At 38.0% G+C, this 13,408-nt stretch overlaps 1 protein-coding gene across 1 annotated transcript; it reads right to left on the bottom strand.

Annotated features, from left to right (window-relative positions):
- Positions 1-320: 320 nt before the first annotated feature.
- Positions 321-12,139, bottom strand: mylk5 (myosin, light chain kinase 5). The gene is made up of 18 exons (XM_057345486.1): positions 12,109-12,139; positions 11,892-11,977; positions 11,442-11,595; positions 10,859-11,011; positions 10,093-10,299; positions 9,520-9,555; positions 7,448-7,575; positions 7,195-7,348; positions 6,810-7,118; positions 4,974-5,073; positions 4,362-4,565; positions 3,987-4,204; positions 3,744-3,867; positions 3,482-3,634; positions 3,231-3,363; positions 1,133-1,217; positions 896-1,018; positions 321-705 (listed from the first exon to the last, which is right to left on the bottom strand). Exons 1-18 carry the CDS (start codon positions 12,137-12,139, stop codon positions 476-478), a joined length of 2,628 nt encoding a protein of 875 aa, XP_057201469.1. The 3' UTR covers positions 321-475.
- Between the last annotated feature and the right edge of the window lie 1,269 nt (positions 12,140-13,408).

Here is a 13,408-nt window from a genome sequence, read left to right as displayed (position 1 = left end):
ACCATAAAATGGCCACGTATTGTCAAAGTGGCACGTACAACATACTGCATTTCTCACCCTCTCTTCTTTAGGACAGAATTCTTAAAAATATGTATAAACTGAATACAAGGACAAGGTTTTTTAATCACAAATCAGCATCCTAAACCCACAGATCTCAGAATAAATTTCCTCAAATCTTCATACACTCAAATCTGAGGACTGAATGACTGTGTTAAGAAGTCTGTGAGTGAGATAATATTAATCCAAAGTACAATAACGTCAACATAAATATGCTACAATTTTAAGACATGAATAGACACTGACAAATAATAACACATGGATTGATTTGAAATGATTTTATTCCACAATAATATGAGCATTGACTGCATTAATTTCAATGTATCTGCTGTGTTTATTTATGTGTGTGTGTTGTTTATACATATCTTGTGTAATAAAACACATAAATACATTATTAATCTGATAATCGTTTTTATCATTATGAATCCACAGGCCCATCATTCTCCACTACAGTAAGGGTTGAGGAGCACAGCGCCTCTCCATGTACATTAGTGGCTCTGCATGAGTACAGACCGCTGTGGTGTAATGAAACACGCTCGAGGGTAAGCGTACAGATGCCGTTCTCCTCGTAATCCACTGTTATACACCCCTCCTGCAAATCCAGCAGCTCACCATCCCTCAACCACACCACATCAGGATCAGGGTAACCTGAAAGATAAATACACTGAGGTTCAGGGGATTAAGATCTCCACCACTGTGCTCACCAAGAAATTTTCATGACCTTTCCATTGGGTTGTGATGACTCGACAAAGAACTGTTTCAATTAAAATTTGTTCAGTTTAAAGAAATGTGACGTCTGTATGGGGAAGGTAAAAGATCTCAAGTGGTGTGTCTTAACCTGTAATGAGACAAGAGAGTTTGGCACTGGAGCCCTGTGGGACAGTCAGGTCACATGGAGTCTGAGTAAACTCGGGTTTACATTGAAGCTTCAGTTCCAGAGACTGCAATGCTTGCTCTGTCTCTATAAAACACATGAAAAAAGCAAAAACATTACTTACCACTGCAAAAATATCCATCACAAAATGAAACCATTTCTAGACAGACAAGCCAAATATTTTCATGTTTGTTTTCTCACCATCTACAGGGCTCAGGCATGCAGAACCCTCTGGTTTGGACAGTATAGCCATCCTGTTCAGAGCCAGCAAAGCTTTGCCTGTTTTCTAAAAGCAAAATATATAAATATGAAAATACAGCCACGAAAAAATAAGAGATCATTCCAAACTTCAATTTAATCAGCATTTCTAGATGTATTGTGGTCATTCCAGTCCAGTGTCTGTTGAATTTCAACAAAATAAAACCTCAGGAGTAACAAAGCCATTCAACAGCAATGTGAAAGACTGACAGCAAGACACATGTAAAAGGTTATCACATTAAAAAAAATATTTTTAACTTTTCCTAAATACATATTACTGTTGAAGTGCTCTTTTCAGTATTTAAGGTCTGAAAAAAATACAGAGCATCTTTTCTGTTGTTTTGACCTGTTTCTCCAGTTTTCATTTTCTGCGAATAGAAACAATATTTTTATTTGAAATTTGGGGGAAATATCGTTAGAAGTTCACAGAATGAAACAAAAATCATTTTACCTAAACACATAAAGAGTAATTTCAGAGAAACTGAAATAGTTCTTTTAAGAAATAATTAAGAAAACACAAGAAAAAAAGTGTTTAATTTGAACAAAAAGGCGTATCACAGGAAAAGACAAAAACATTTTTTTTGCTTAAAGGTGCCACGAATTAAAATCACAATTTTTAACCCGAGCTTTTGTTATATAAGAGGGAATCGTATTCACACGAACATCATGTAAGTGTCAGACCTGAAAACGCCCTTGTTACTGAGATTACATCTGTTATTGACACCAGGCCTAGCGAACGGCAGGTTCTGTAATGCACCTATCTACATTGATAGGTTGAACACCGCCTCCACAGAAAGAATATCAACGACTACTTCTCTAGCCCCGCCCACTGGTTCGCGCATGACAGAACTGAAGTAACACAAGTGGCGCGGAACCAGAAGAGCGAGCAAGCAGTAAACAAATATGCAGTTAAAGATCGCTACATATTGTGCCATCCCTGGTTGTGGAAGAATACAGTCGCTGCATAACCTTCCTTCGAATTCCTATATTAGGAATGTGTGGTTAAAGTTTATTTTTAAAGACGTTCCAGCTCGTGTGGGAAAAACATGGAGCATTTGTTAGTTTCATTTCTCCGAGGACTCCTTCATGAACAAGGCACAGATCGACGCTGGATTTGTGGAGAGACTAAAATGTAAAAGCAGTGCTGTGCCGTCAATATTGAATCCAATAGGAATGGCGCAGCAATCTTATGTGAATAAAACATTTTTGTACTATGCGTCACTATTGCTTTGTTAGAGATCGCTTGATGTGCCCTGAGCACTATTCGCACGAGATTAGTATTACCTGTGGACCTCTAGTCATTTGTATTAATTGAAGAGATTGTCTGTGATCTTAAACCCGTGCGAATCGGCGGGCTCATATATCATTTTTCAAGGTTTTATCCACCGTTTGCGAATAATGGAGGCTGTTTTGAAGTGTTTTGGTATTATTTCGGGTGCTGGGTGATATGCATAAGTTACCGGGAGTCTCCCGTTTGTTTATTTATCATGGAAACTCTCGTAACATTTGAGACCGGTAATCGCTGTGATCTTTTGTCCGGTTCGCGCTCACGGGGCTCAAATGCTGACAGGTACGGTCATATATCATTAAACGCAATACAACTATAGGCTATATAAACTATACGCAAAGCCTTGCCATCACATCCGGGAAATAAGTCAGTAAATTTGAGTAAAATCATCCCGTGCGAATGCGTCACATGAAATACTGATGTGGGGAGGTAATATATAAATCACACGAGGTGCGATGGTGCTAATGTGTAACCTAACGTTACGTCTCTAATTCACAGAAGGCTCCAACTAAGTTTACTACGCAAACTGCTATCCAATCGTAGCAGTGGGCGTTTACTTCCAAGTCTTCATGGCGGAACGCCCATTAATAGCCTATTACTTATTGATTTTGATGTTTTTGAATGTGAAAACCATGCGAGCGTCGTAAGTAGACCTCAGACTACAGTATAAAACAATAAACAAGCCCAGTTCATCACACCTTTAAAAATTAATCCCAATTAAAGGCCGTGTTTGTGTATCTATTTCTGTATTACCTTCCACTTCTGCCTGGTCAGGAATTTCTTCATTTTATCTTTGGAGAGGTTTTTGGTGGTACTGTTGGTGTTGTCTACACACACATACGCCATCCAGGCATGGGCCAAAGCATCTTCACATGACATCCTACGTCTGTAAAAGAGTTCAATACAATATAACAGACAGTTAGACTGAGTGTTTGTAGACACGTGTGCAGGATGATGCAATACATGTATTTGGATGATGAGGGAAGGGACTGATATTGATGGACCTGACATCTTTACTGAGGAGAGAGCTAATGAAATCCTTTGCCAGGTCAGTGATCTCTTCAAAGCTCTCCTCATCAAACTCCCACTGTGCTGCTGTCACAAGAGACAGAGTCTCTATGTCACTTTCACCCTGAAATGGGGATTCACCGCTCAGCCTGCAGGGGAACAAAATCACAGAGAGCTATAGAAAAAATGCTTGACCACAAGGGGGCAGCAAGCGCTTGACTGTATAGGCAGCATGACCAGACTTCAAACACTTCTCACAGGATGTAGCAGATGACCCCGATGCTCCACATGTCAGTGGACAAACCGACAGGCTCAAAGCTGATGACCTCTGGAGCAACAAATTCTGGAGTGCCGTGCATCACCTTCAGAGGTGTGGAGGGATCTGAGTCACACATCAAATGCACACAGACACACATTCTACTCTTAGGTCCCTTATTAAAGTGTACTGTAGCAGTGCAGTGGAGGATTAAAATATATTGTTAATACTGTTAAAGTACTTACCTAATTTGCTGGCTAAACCAAAGTCAATGATTTTGATCTGAATCCCAGTTCTGTCCACACAGACAATGTTCTCAGGTTTAAGGTCCAGATGGACGATGTTTTGCTGGTGCATGTACTGAACTCCCTCAAGAATCTGACGCATGTAACCCATACTGGAAACCTCGGTGTGGTCAAAACTATCATCTACAATACGCTCAAACAGCTCACCCCCAGCAACGCTACCCAAACAAACACATACAGTACACATTAGACACATTAACGACCAAAATACTAAAAATATAAATGCAAAAACCTGCACGTTTTACATCTAACACACATGACGCCAAACAATCACAAAGTGCTCCCTTCAAAACACCAACAATGAAAGATACTCACTACTCCATCACCATGACCATCTCAGGCTTGTTGTCATATGCAGCCAGACATTGGACCAGTTTAGGATGGTTTAAGAAATTCATGAGCTCGATTTCTTTCCTTGCAGCCTCTCTCTCCTTTGCTCGACGTCCCTTATAGAACTTTCCAGCACATACACGACCCGTCTCCTTATGGGTCACCCGAAAGACTTGGCTGAACTTCCCTCTAGGAAAACATATTGACCGAGATAACATGATTGCAAACATAATGTCCTGTAACTGGAGGTAACTGAACACTTAGGAATTTGACTTGAACGGGAAGGGGGTTTATTAGTTCTCTGTATCTTATCTAAGTACACCTGATATTTTGCATCAAAGCAGTATTTCTTGGAGTCGGTTCAGGAATGCCCCATTTCAGTCATCAAATACAAATGTTCGTTGCGTAAACATCTATGGATTTTCTGGGAATTAGAGTCATGTATAGAAGTTGCTTCAACTTTTCTTTTTGTTGCATGCAGGAACATGTAGGCTATACACTCAACATTCCCATATGGGGGTTGAAGTTTGATTGAGATTGACAGGCCATGCAAACAAGCGCAACAGAGCCTTGTGTGTGTGGATGAGGTATACTTACACTCCCAGTTTCTCCTGGACAATATAGTGATCAGTAACTTTATGTTCGGTATCGATGATCACATTCACATACTCCACTGGTGTATCTTCGGTGGATTCTCCTTTAAAGAGAACACAGACACTCTCATTCACTGTGAGAGCCAAAGCTGAAAGAATCACGGATGGCCCTCATTTCTGCGCTAATGGTTTTAATGCTTCTTTCCTGTTTACAGTCTGGTTACTGAACTTTGTGTGAGAAAAGTACTAACAACTAATAGCTGCATACTACAATCAAACAGAACTACTGAACCAGAATAAGAGATACAGAATAACGGTCACACTTTATTTTAAGGTCCAATTCTCGGTATTAATAAACCATTAACTATGACTTTTGCCTCAGTAAACTACTAATTCATTGCTTATTAATAGTTAATAAGGTAGTTGTTAGGTTTAGGTATTAGGTAGGATTAGGGAAGTAGAATATGGTCATGTTGAATATGTGCTTTATAAGTACTAATAAACAGCCAATATGCTAAAAATAGGCATCTAGTAAGCAACTAGTTAATAGTGAGAATTGGTCCCTATACTAAAGTGTTACCATTAAAATGTAAGAAATAAGCACAAACACACTTTGAAGGAAATCCTGAGTAAGGTTTCTGAATTATGAAACAAGACATATATTGTATAAAATGAAGATTTGGACACAATTCTGATTTTAAACTTAGTGGAAGTTATTTAGTTTGATATTTTGTTTATAATGTAGCATTTTATACACTCTCAATATTAAACAACACATACACTCTAAAAAAAAGCAGTAAAAATAGGGCACAATATACTGTATTAATATGAAGGAATTTTCCGTGTTCATTTTTACAGTTGTTTTACCTGTATTTTACATTTTGCACTGCATTCATTTGCATTTTAGCATTAACGGAAATGTCCGTAAAATAAAGGAAAATGTACTAGTAATTTTCTGCCAGTACTTTATCTGTTTTTTACGGGATTTTTTTTACAGTGTATTTTGTGATATAGAATTTTTACACATTGTGTTTTTTAACATATTATGAGTTACAGTTTGTTGATTTTGGGTTAAAGAAATAATAGGCACTGGCTGCACAATGTTCAGTTCAAAGTAACACAAAATGTGTTTTCCTTAACAAGTTGTGTTCAGTTAAGGACATATTGTGTTGTTTTTAACACAAAAGTTTTTGGAGTGTACATATTTAAGTGTCTAATATTATCATTCATGGAATTACAGGTCATTAAAATTGAGAAGTATTGAATAAGTGTTTTAACAAAGCTTGAAACAGCTTTGCCACTTCTTTTGTACATGAGAGAAACAATAGCCTGTATTATGTATATTATGTGACTTTATTATAACTTTATTGTTTTCCTTACTTTTGTAAGGCACTTTGGATAAAAATGTCTGCTAAATCCTGAAGGTTAGTTAACAAATATACAGTAAAACTGTTAATAATATTTTTAATATAAAATAGCATAGCTGTCCTTCCTAAACCTCGGATGTTCAAATTCACTGTTTTTCAGGAAATGGAAAAACACTGTACTTTTTAAATGATTAAATACTGTGTTATCAGAGTTGACAAGCACTTTTTAACACTTTATATTGGTTAGATGCAAAACCCAGTGACACACATAAATGGTGACTGCTCATAATGATTCATGGAAAAAAACAAAATATGGAGATATAAGGTTTTAGAAGGACAGCAGCGATAAGAAAGATTTATCTTCATTGTTAGTTTTTAAAAATGTTACATTGACTATATATTTGTCAAATACCCTGTAATGAAATGTAAATGCAAACGTTATGTTTCAATCATTTCAAAGAAAGTCTCCTTACCTTGGTTCTCCATCCTGATTGGCTGGGATTCTTGACTTGGTTCACTGACCCCGACAGCGTTACAGGCCCTGACCCGGAAGCTGTAGTCTCTCTGTGGTTGCAGGCCTGAGCTCACTCTGAGCGAGGTGCTCTTGCACTGAGTGGTGAGCTCTCTCCAGTGGCTGTTCTCAGCAGAGCTTTCACAAACCTCCACCACGTAACCTGTCACAGCAGTGCCACCATCGTAAGAAGGACCAGACCAAGACAACACCAGAGAGAGAGGCGAGAGAACGCAGGGCACAGGACATGAAGCAGGAGGCTGGGGCCGATCTGCAAACACGTACATTATGCACATGCGAAAGAGTGTAGCAGTTGCATGGTCAATGTGCAGGCTGTCAGACCTTACCAATGACACACAGTGTCACTGTATGTTGAGCAGAGCTCTTGCGATCCCGTGCAAATATCGTATAACGCCCAGAGTCCTCAGGTACAACTTCAGAGATCACCAGAGAGCTGCTCTCATCACAGTTCTCTATATGAAACCTGGAGCCTTCTACAATCTTCAGAAAGAGAGACCATTACACATCACTCTAGATCTGTAGATGTTTTCTATCAAAGGGGCATAACAGAATGCAAAACGATATAGGGCTGTTACATACTTCCTCTTTGTTTCGCATCCAGCAAGACACTACAGGAGAACTGCCTTTGAACACACAAGACAATCGGGCCGTGTCTCCAACACGGACCTCCAAACTATCTGATGGAGATACCAACTGTAGGGGTGGGGCTGTAAAGATCAGAACAAAACACAAATAGGTCCTTTTTAAATAGAGAGCTTTTTTCTTGCTTTTCAGACTTTTAATGTGCATTTAAACATTTCTTCAAAGACAAAATTCTTTACGCTTTTCTATCTACATTAAGTGTATGGCATTCTGAATGTTTCTTGATTCCCACATACGGAAGCCCTTAACCGCAATGTAAAGAAATCTTAAAAAAATAAAGAGAGAATTTTTTTTTTAAGAGAATAAAAACTATGGTGTCACAATAGACAATGGCGTCATACTGCATTATAACATAATAATGCATTATTACCTCATAATGAGTAATTATGACATAATAAAGCATTATGGCATCATAGTTTTTTTTCCTTAACCAAGAAGTTTTGTACATTGCGGTTCGGGACTTCATAGTCACATTTGTGTTTGTGGCTGACAGTTCACCCAAAAAAGTAAATTCTTGCATCATTTACTCACCTTCATGTCATTACAAACCATGACTTTCTAACACAAAATAAGATATTTTGAAGAATGTTGGTGATCACACAACATTGGCCCCCATTGACTTCCATTGTATGTCACTAAACCACGAAGACATTTCTCAAAATATATCCTTTTTTGTTTTACAGAAAAAAGTCAAACAGACTTTGAAATGACATGAGCGTGAATAAATGTTGACAGAATCTTTGGGTGAATTCTTTTTTTATCTGTTAAAGAGCAGCTTTGGAGGTGCAGAGGTGAGACCGAATTGTCTCTGAATTGTGCCTGAAAGATATTAACAGACCTTATGTGAATTGACAGTCAAAAATCTACGTACATTTTTAACGAATTATGTATAACAATCACAAATTGATGATTATTTACAAATAAACCTTATTAAAACAAAGTGCTTTTACACCATGTCGTATTCTGTAGTGAATAATGCACAATTCTGCAGAGAAACGACTGACACATCCCTTCACACAACACATCCAGTAAGCAAATGAGCATTTAACAGATGTCTCGAGGTGTTTAGCTCTGCACAGATAACACAAACACAACACTATCATATACAGCTTAATAAAACAGACAGGGGCCTACTTGAAAAAAGTGGACTGACACTGGCATTATTCAAATCAGCAGATTAAAACCTGTTTATACTGCTGATGAGCTCATGTCTTTGAACAGACCTTTTATTGTACAGACCAACAGAGAATGACCACAGATAGGCATGGGTTTTACATAATAGATCAAACAACTGCAAGCAAACACCCATCATTCAGACATCAGTGTGTTACTGTCCAGCCCACAGACGCAAACAGATCAGACAAAGACAAAAGTCTGAACCGAGAGCCTATATAAAAGTATATGGACATGTGAAACGTATGAATGTCATTGCATCATAAATAAAACATTAAAACAAGCATTCCAGAGTTCTAAATTTTTATGGTCCAGTTTTTTCAATATTTGAGTGTCCTGTGAGGTATAAACACAGGTAAAGTTTTTTTTTTGTTCTGTATATTTGTTGTCTCACACAGTCAAATAAATCAAGTGTATCACTTTGATGCAGTGTTTAAAAGAAATAAAGTCACGTCTAGTGTATGACAAATACCAGTTGCCTGACACACAGAAGACTAGTTCCTGGTATGTAAAAAAACCCTGAAGCAACCAGACAATCTGGAAATTAAAGGGATGAAAGCAATCAAGAGTGGTTACACTTTAACTGCAATTCTAGACTAAATGCACTTACAGGCATGGTCTAATTGCAGTATTGTGTGTGAGGCTATAGATCAGGTGTCTCAAGAACAACAAATGAGGATGAAAAAAGACCTTCAGATTCTAAGAAGATTTATTACGATCTTTACTTGTCTCTAACGGGCACAATATTGATTCTTAACAGGAAAGTATGAAATAAAAGAAAAAACAGTATTTTCAGTCAAAGAGCTAAACAGGTATCAGTGGAATGATGGTCTTACCTGTTCCGGAGCTGCTTCTTCTTTTCACTAGCACCCCTGAAAACAACAGTATAAATATGTACAGAATCACGTGTTGTGTGTGGGGGGGATGCCTTTCATCATGCAACAGATAAGCTTTGCTTATCATTCACGGGAGGAGTCTGTTGGACAGGTGTGTGTGTCTAAGAAAAATATGCCACAGATAAAAGAGAAAAATATCAACAATACCATTATCATATTAGTAGGAAATATCTAGTTTAATGCTTGGGTTAATTATTGTTTTTAGAAACTAAAACGAGGAGACACTAAGTGGTAGTTGAAAAGGTGTTTAACCATACTATTTTAGATGAAATTACAAAATTGGACAAATTAGATAAAAAAATGTATAATGGTTAAAAATACACAAATAAAAGACTGTAGACGTAGCATAAGATTTCACAGTGAAGTGTTTAATATGCACACTACTGTCACCTCTGTAATGCCATATCAATTTTAATAATTGTTATGCTTTTGAGGAACTAAAGTGTTCCATGTCTCAACTGTGGTTTCATGTATGAGATGAATTCATGAGTGGAGCTGTTGTTGGAGTCATACCTTTCTTGTGTGCTGGAGAGCTTGTCATTGGACTTCCTGTGTGGGGTGTCTGGGGAGACTGTGGCCCTTTAAAAACGCTGATATCATCCGGAACGTTCTGAGGGGAGTTTAAGACCCCGTACACCACTTCGGGTGTGTGAGGATGAGATGACTGAGAGTTAGACGTGTGTCTAATGTTGCTGTGGACCCCAATAATTGTTTCATAGTCTTTTAGGAATAGTTAATTCGTGTTTGAAGACAGGGGGGGGGGGAGTATGTAAATGGATGAACAAGTAAAACAGAGAGAGAGAGAGAGAGAGAGAGAGAGAGAACAATATTAGAGAAGTGAATTAACATTGATAAGCTTGTCAGAACAAACACACACACATGCATTTTCTTTTTTTATGCTGTTATTATTGTATGGACTTTTGATTAACTTCTGTTTATGTCCTGAGCTAGTGATCATCCACACACACATGCTGGCTAAACACTTATATTTTATGTAAACAGAAACACCTTCACATTCTGACTTTTATATAAGTGACCCAGTGTCTTTCTAAACAACAGATCATTACAGCCGGGTTATTTCTACATGAAGAAGTTATTGTGCACATGAATTTAAAGTGATAGTTCGTCATCATTTACTCACCCTCTTATCACTTCAAACCTGTATGACTTTCTTTCTTCCGTAGAACACACAAGAAGATATTGTGAAGAATGTTGGAAACCGAACAGTGACAATACCTATGATCCCTTTAAGTTTGTTAACTTAAATTCAGTTTGTTACCTCTCACACACACTGCTGCACTGCTTGATGTTTTCCCCGCTGTGTTTTCAGCTACACAGGTGTAAGCCCCGGCATCCTCCGGTAGGCACTCCTTAACAACCAGACTCACATCTCCTCCCTTAAAAGAGGATTCACCAAACCGCACAGCCTCACCTGAGACAGGTGTACAATCATTGTAGGGAGAGACAAAGGCCACAGCGAGGTCATTGTAAAATTATGTGAAAATAGGGATAGGATACAATCAGCCTATATAGCGCAATGCATTCTCCAATGCATCAATGATTTAGCAAGTGTTCATGGAGCTTAATATTGAAAAGTTGAAACACTGAAAAGTTTATATGAAAAATTAGATGTCAAGCCGGGCTTAAAAAGTGCTATAGGTCCCAAAAAAGTAGTTCCTTTTGATGTGAGGACATCAGCGGTCAAAGAACACACAGGTCGATGGCAATGCCAATATGGCGTATGTTGTATGTCTGTGTTTATACACACTACATACTGTATCTGCATACACACAGGATATAGTGCATTAAGGGCAGAGAGGTACATAGACAGCACTGGATTCCGGATATGGCCCCTAACTCACCATTATGAAGCCAGGAAACACTGATTGGCTGACTTCCCGTGATAACCCCCTTCAATATGATGTCATTTCCTTCATCCACCATGCAGTCTTGGAGGGGCTTGGTGAAAAGGGGTGGAGCCAGACCCTTCGTATGGCTGTTTTCTGCACTCACTAGCTTGACAGAGAAAAGAGAATGTTGTTACACACATTTGAGATCAGCTCAAGTTCATTTACATTATATTTACATAGCAGAAACTTGCTTACTAAGTGAGTTTCAACAGTGCACTAATTCTTCAAAATGAATCTGTATGTGTATATGCCTAATAATCTTGTACCATAGATTTATATATTTAATTCATGCTGAACTTATGAATTAAATATAATACTGCAAATCGCACAGGAAGAAACAATGCTTATTAAAATGAGTTGTGCATACTCGTTTATTCTCATCTACATCCTTTGTTATCACACCCGTCTCTTACTGGCCAGTTTAGAATCACAAGTGTGTATCTTACACATCACCACAGAATGACAAAAAGAGACATCAAGCAGTAGGCCTACAAAAAAGCACCAACAAAAACACAACAAACATAATACACGTTTAATTTAAGAAGACATCAAAAGCTTAAGTGAAACAATGATTTGATGCTGCTCCAACAACCGTTTTTTATTTTAAAAATCCTGTTACCTAAGATTGTATCAGCCTTGTGTGGAGCCATTTTATCTGATATATCCAATATATATACAAGCAAAAAATTCAATGTAACCAAAATGATCTAAATGAACCTCCAATAAGTGTATGCGCTTGAAAAGTGGCATTAATATATGAGGAGCATCGTTTCCATCTCACTTTAATCTCATTCAGCCAATGGGCTCTATGCATGCGTGAGTTCCGCGTTTCACAGGAACACCGGTAGTTGCATTCCGTATTTGTGAATGTTATAACGAAATGTTAACCTATGAAAGTATCATTTCAAATACGGTAGAACAGCTCTTCTATATACCACTGCTGTGTGCCGCAGTGTACATTTAACATTTTTCTCATTTTCCATTTCTCTCTGCTTTAAGTGCACCCAACCGGAAACTGCCGCGGGTTCTTCTCGTGAAACGCGGAAGTAATGCGTGCATATAGCCCATAGACATGTGACATGTAACTTTTGTACACTTTTTGAAAGTTTCAGATAGAAACACACTAACTAATAAAATCTGCAGACTGGCACAGACTTTCTGTAACAAGTCCAGACTGAAAATCTGGGCAAAATCTGAGCAAAAGTCTTGTAGTGTATTTTAGCCTTGAGTCGTTCTTTGCTTTTACATTTAGGCAAGCGCTTCTGTTCTCACCATAGATCTCATGATCCACTCTCCTTTGACCTGCGGCCTAATAGAACTTTTGCAGACGTAATCCTTGTTTGCTCATGCAAACCACTTTCTACTGGTTGTCATGACAACACACTACGTGAAAAGGAAGGGTTTAACTCCAATATAAGTGTACCTTACTGAGAAGAACAAATTCCAAATAATTTTGAGTCTCATTCATGATACCATGACTGTTTTTTGAATTAGATGATATGACAGTAAATGCAAGGAAGGAACTGAGGTGCTGTAATCTCTCAGTTGAAATGCATTACTTTTTGAGCTGCTCTGCCATAGATACTTGCTTTTCTCACACAAACCTGAGCAAAACACAAGCTTTGTGTTTAAATTAGCGAGGAAGGAATTTCCTTCCAATGGCGACTTCTCGCCTGGTCAGTAATTTGCATCCTGAGGAAACTGAGATCCAGTGGCTTCCAAGAGTATAGGAAAAATCGTCTTTATTTAAACCGAAGAAATGTTATGACCTAAATACGATTAATTTAAGATTCTGCACTATTACAAGGTCTCTGGTCAAATGTAAGCAAATTTGTGACACAAAAGGACAGATTTCCTTGTAGATTTGATTTAAAACATGCAAAGTGATATCAGACTTGTAGACCATACAGCGCAGCAGG

The sequence above is a fragment of the Triplophysa rosa genome, linkage group LG11, assembly GCF_024868665.1.
Source record: "Triplophysa rosa linkage group LG11, Trosa_1v2, whole genome shotgun sequence".
NCBI classification, from domain to species: domain Eukaryota; kingdom Metazoa; phylum Chordata; class Actinopteri; order Cypriniformes; family Nemacheilidae; genus Triplophysa; species Triplophysa rosa.
The sequence above is the reverse complement of the archived record's forward strand: the minus strand, read 5'-3'. Positions and strand labels throughout refer to the sequence as shown.

What these genes read in the sequence shown, in the direction of transcription:
- mylk5 (XM_057345486.1), bottom strand. Translation starts at nt 12,139, where the DNA reads ATGGCTCCACACAAGGCTGATACAATCTTAG. An exon ending in GGATGCGAAACAAAGAGGAA is followed by an intron (nt 7,349 to 7,447) that starts GTATGTAACAGC and finishes CTCTTTCTGAAG; the next exon opens with ATTGTAGAAGGCTCCAGGTT. An exon ending in ATGGTCATGGTGATGGAGTA is followed by an intron (nt 4,205 to 4,361) that starts GTGAGTATCTTT and finishes TTGTTTGGGTAG; the next exon opens with CGTTGCTGGGGGTGAGCTGT.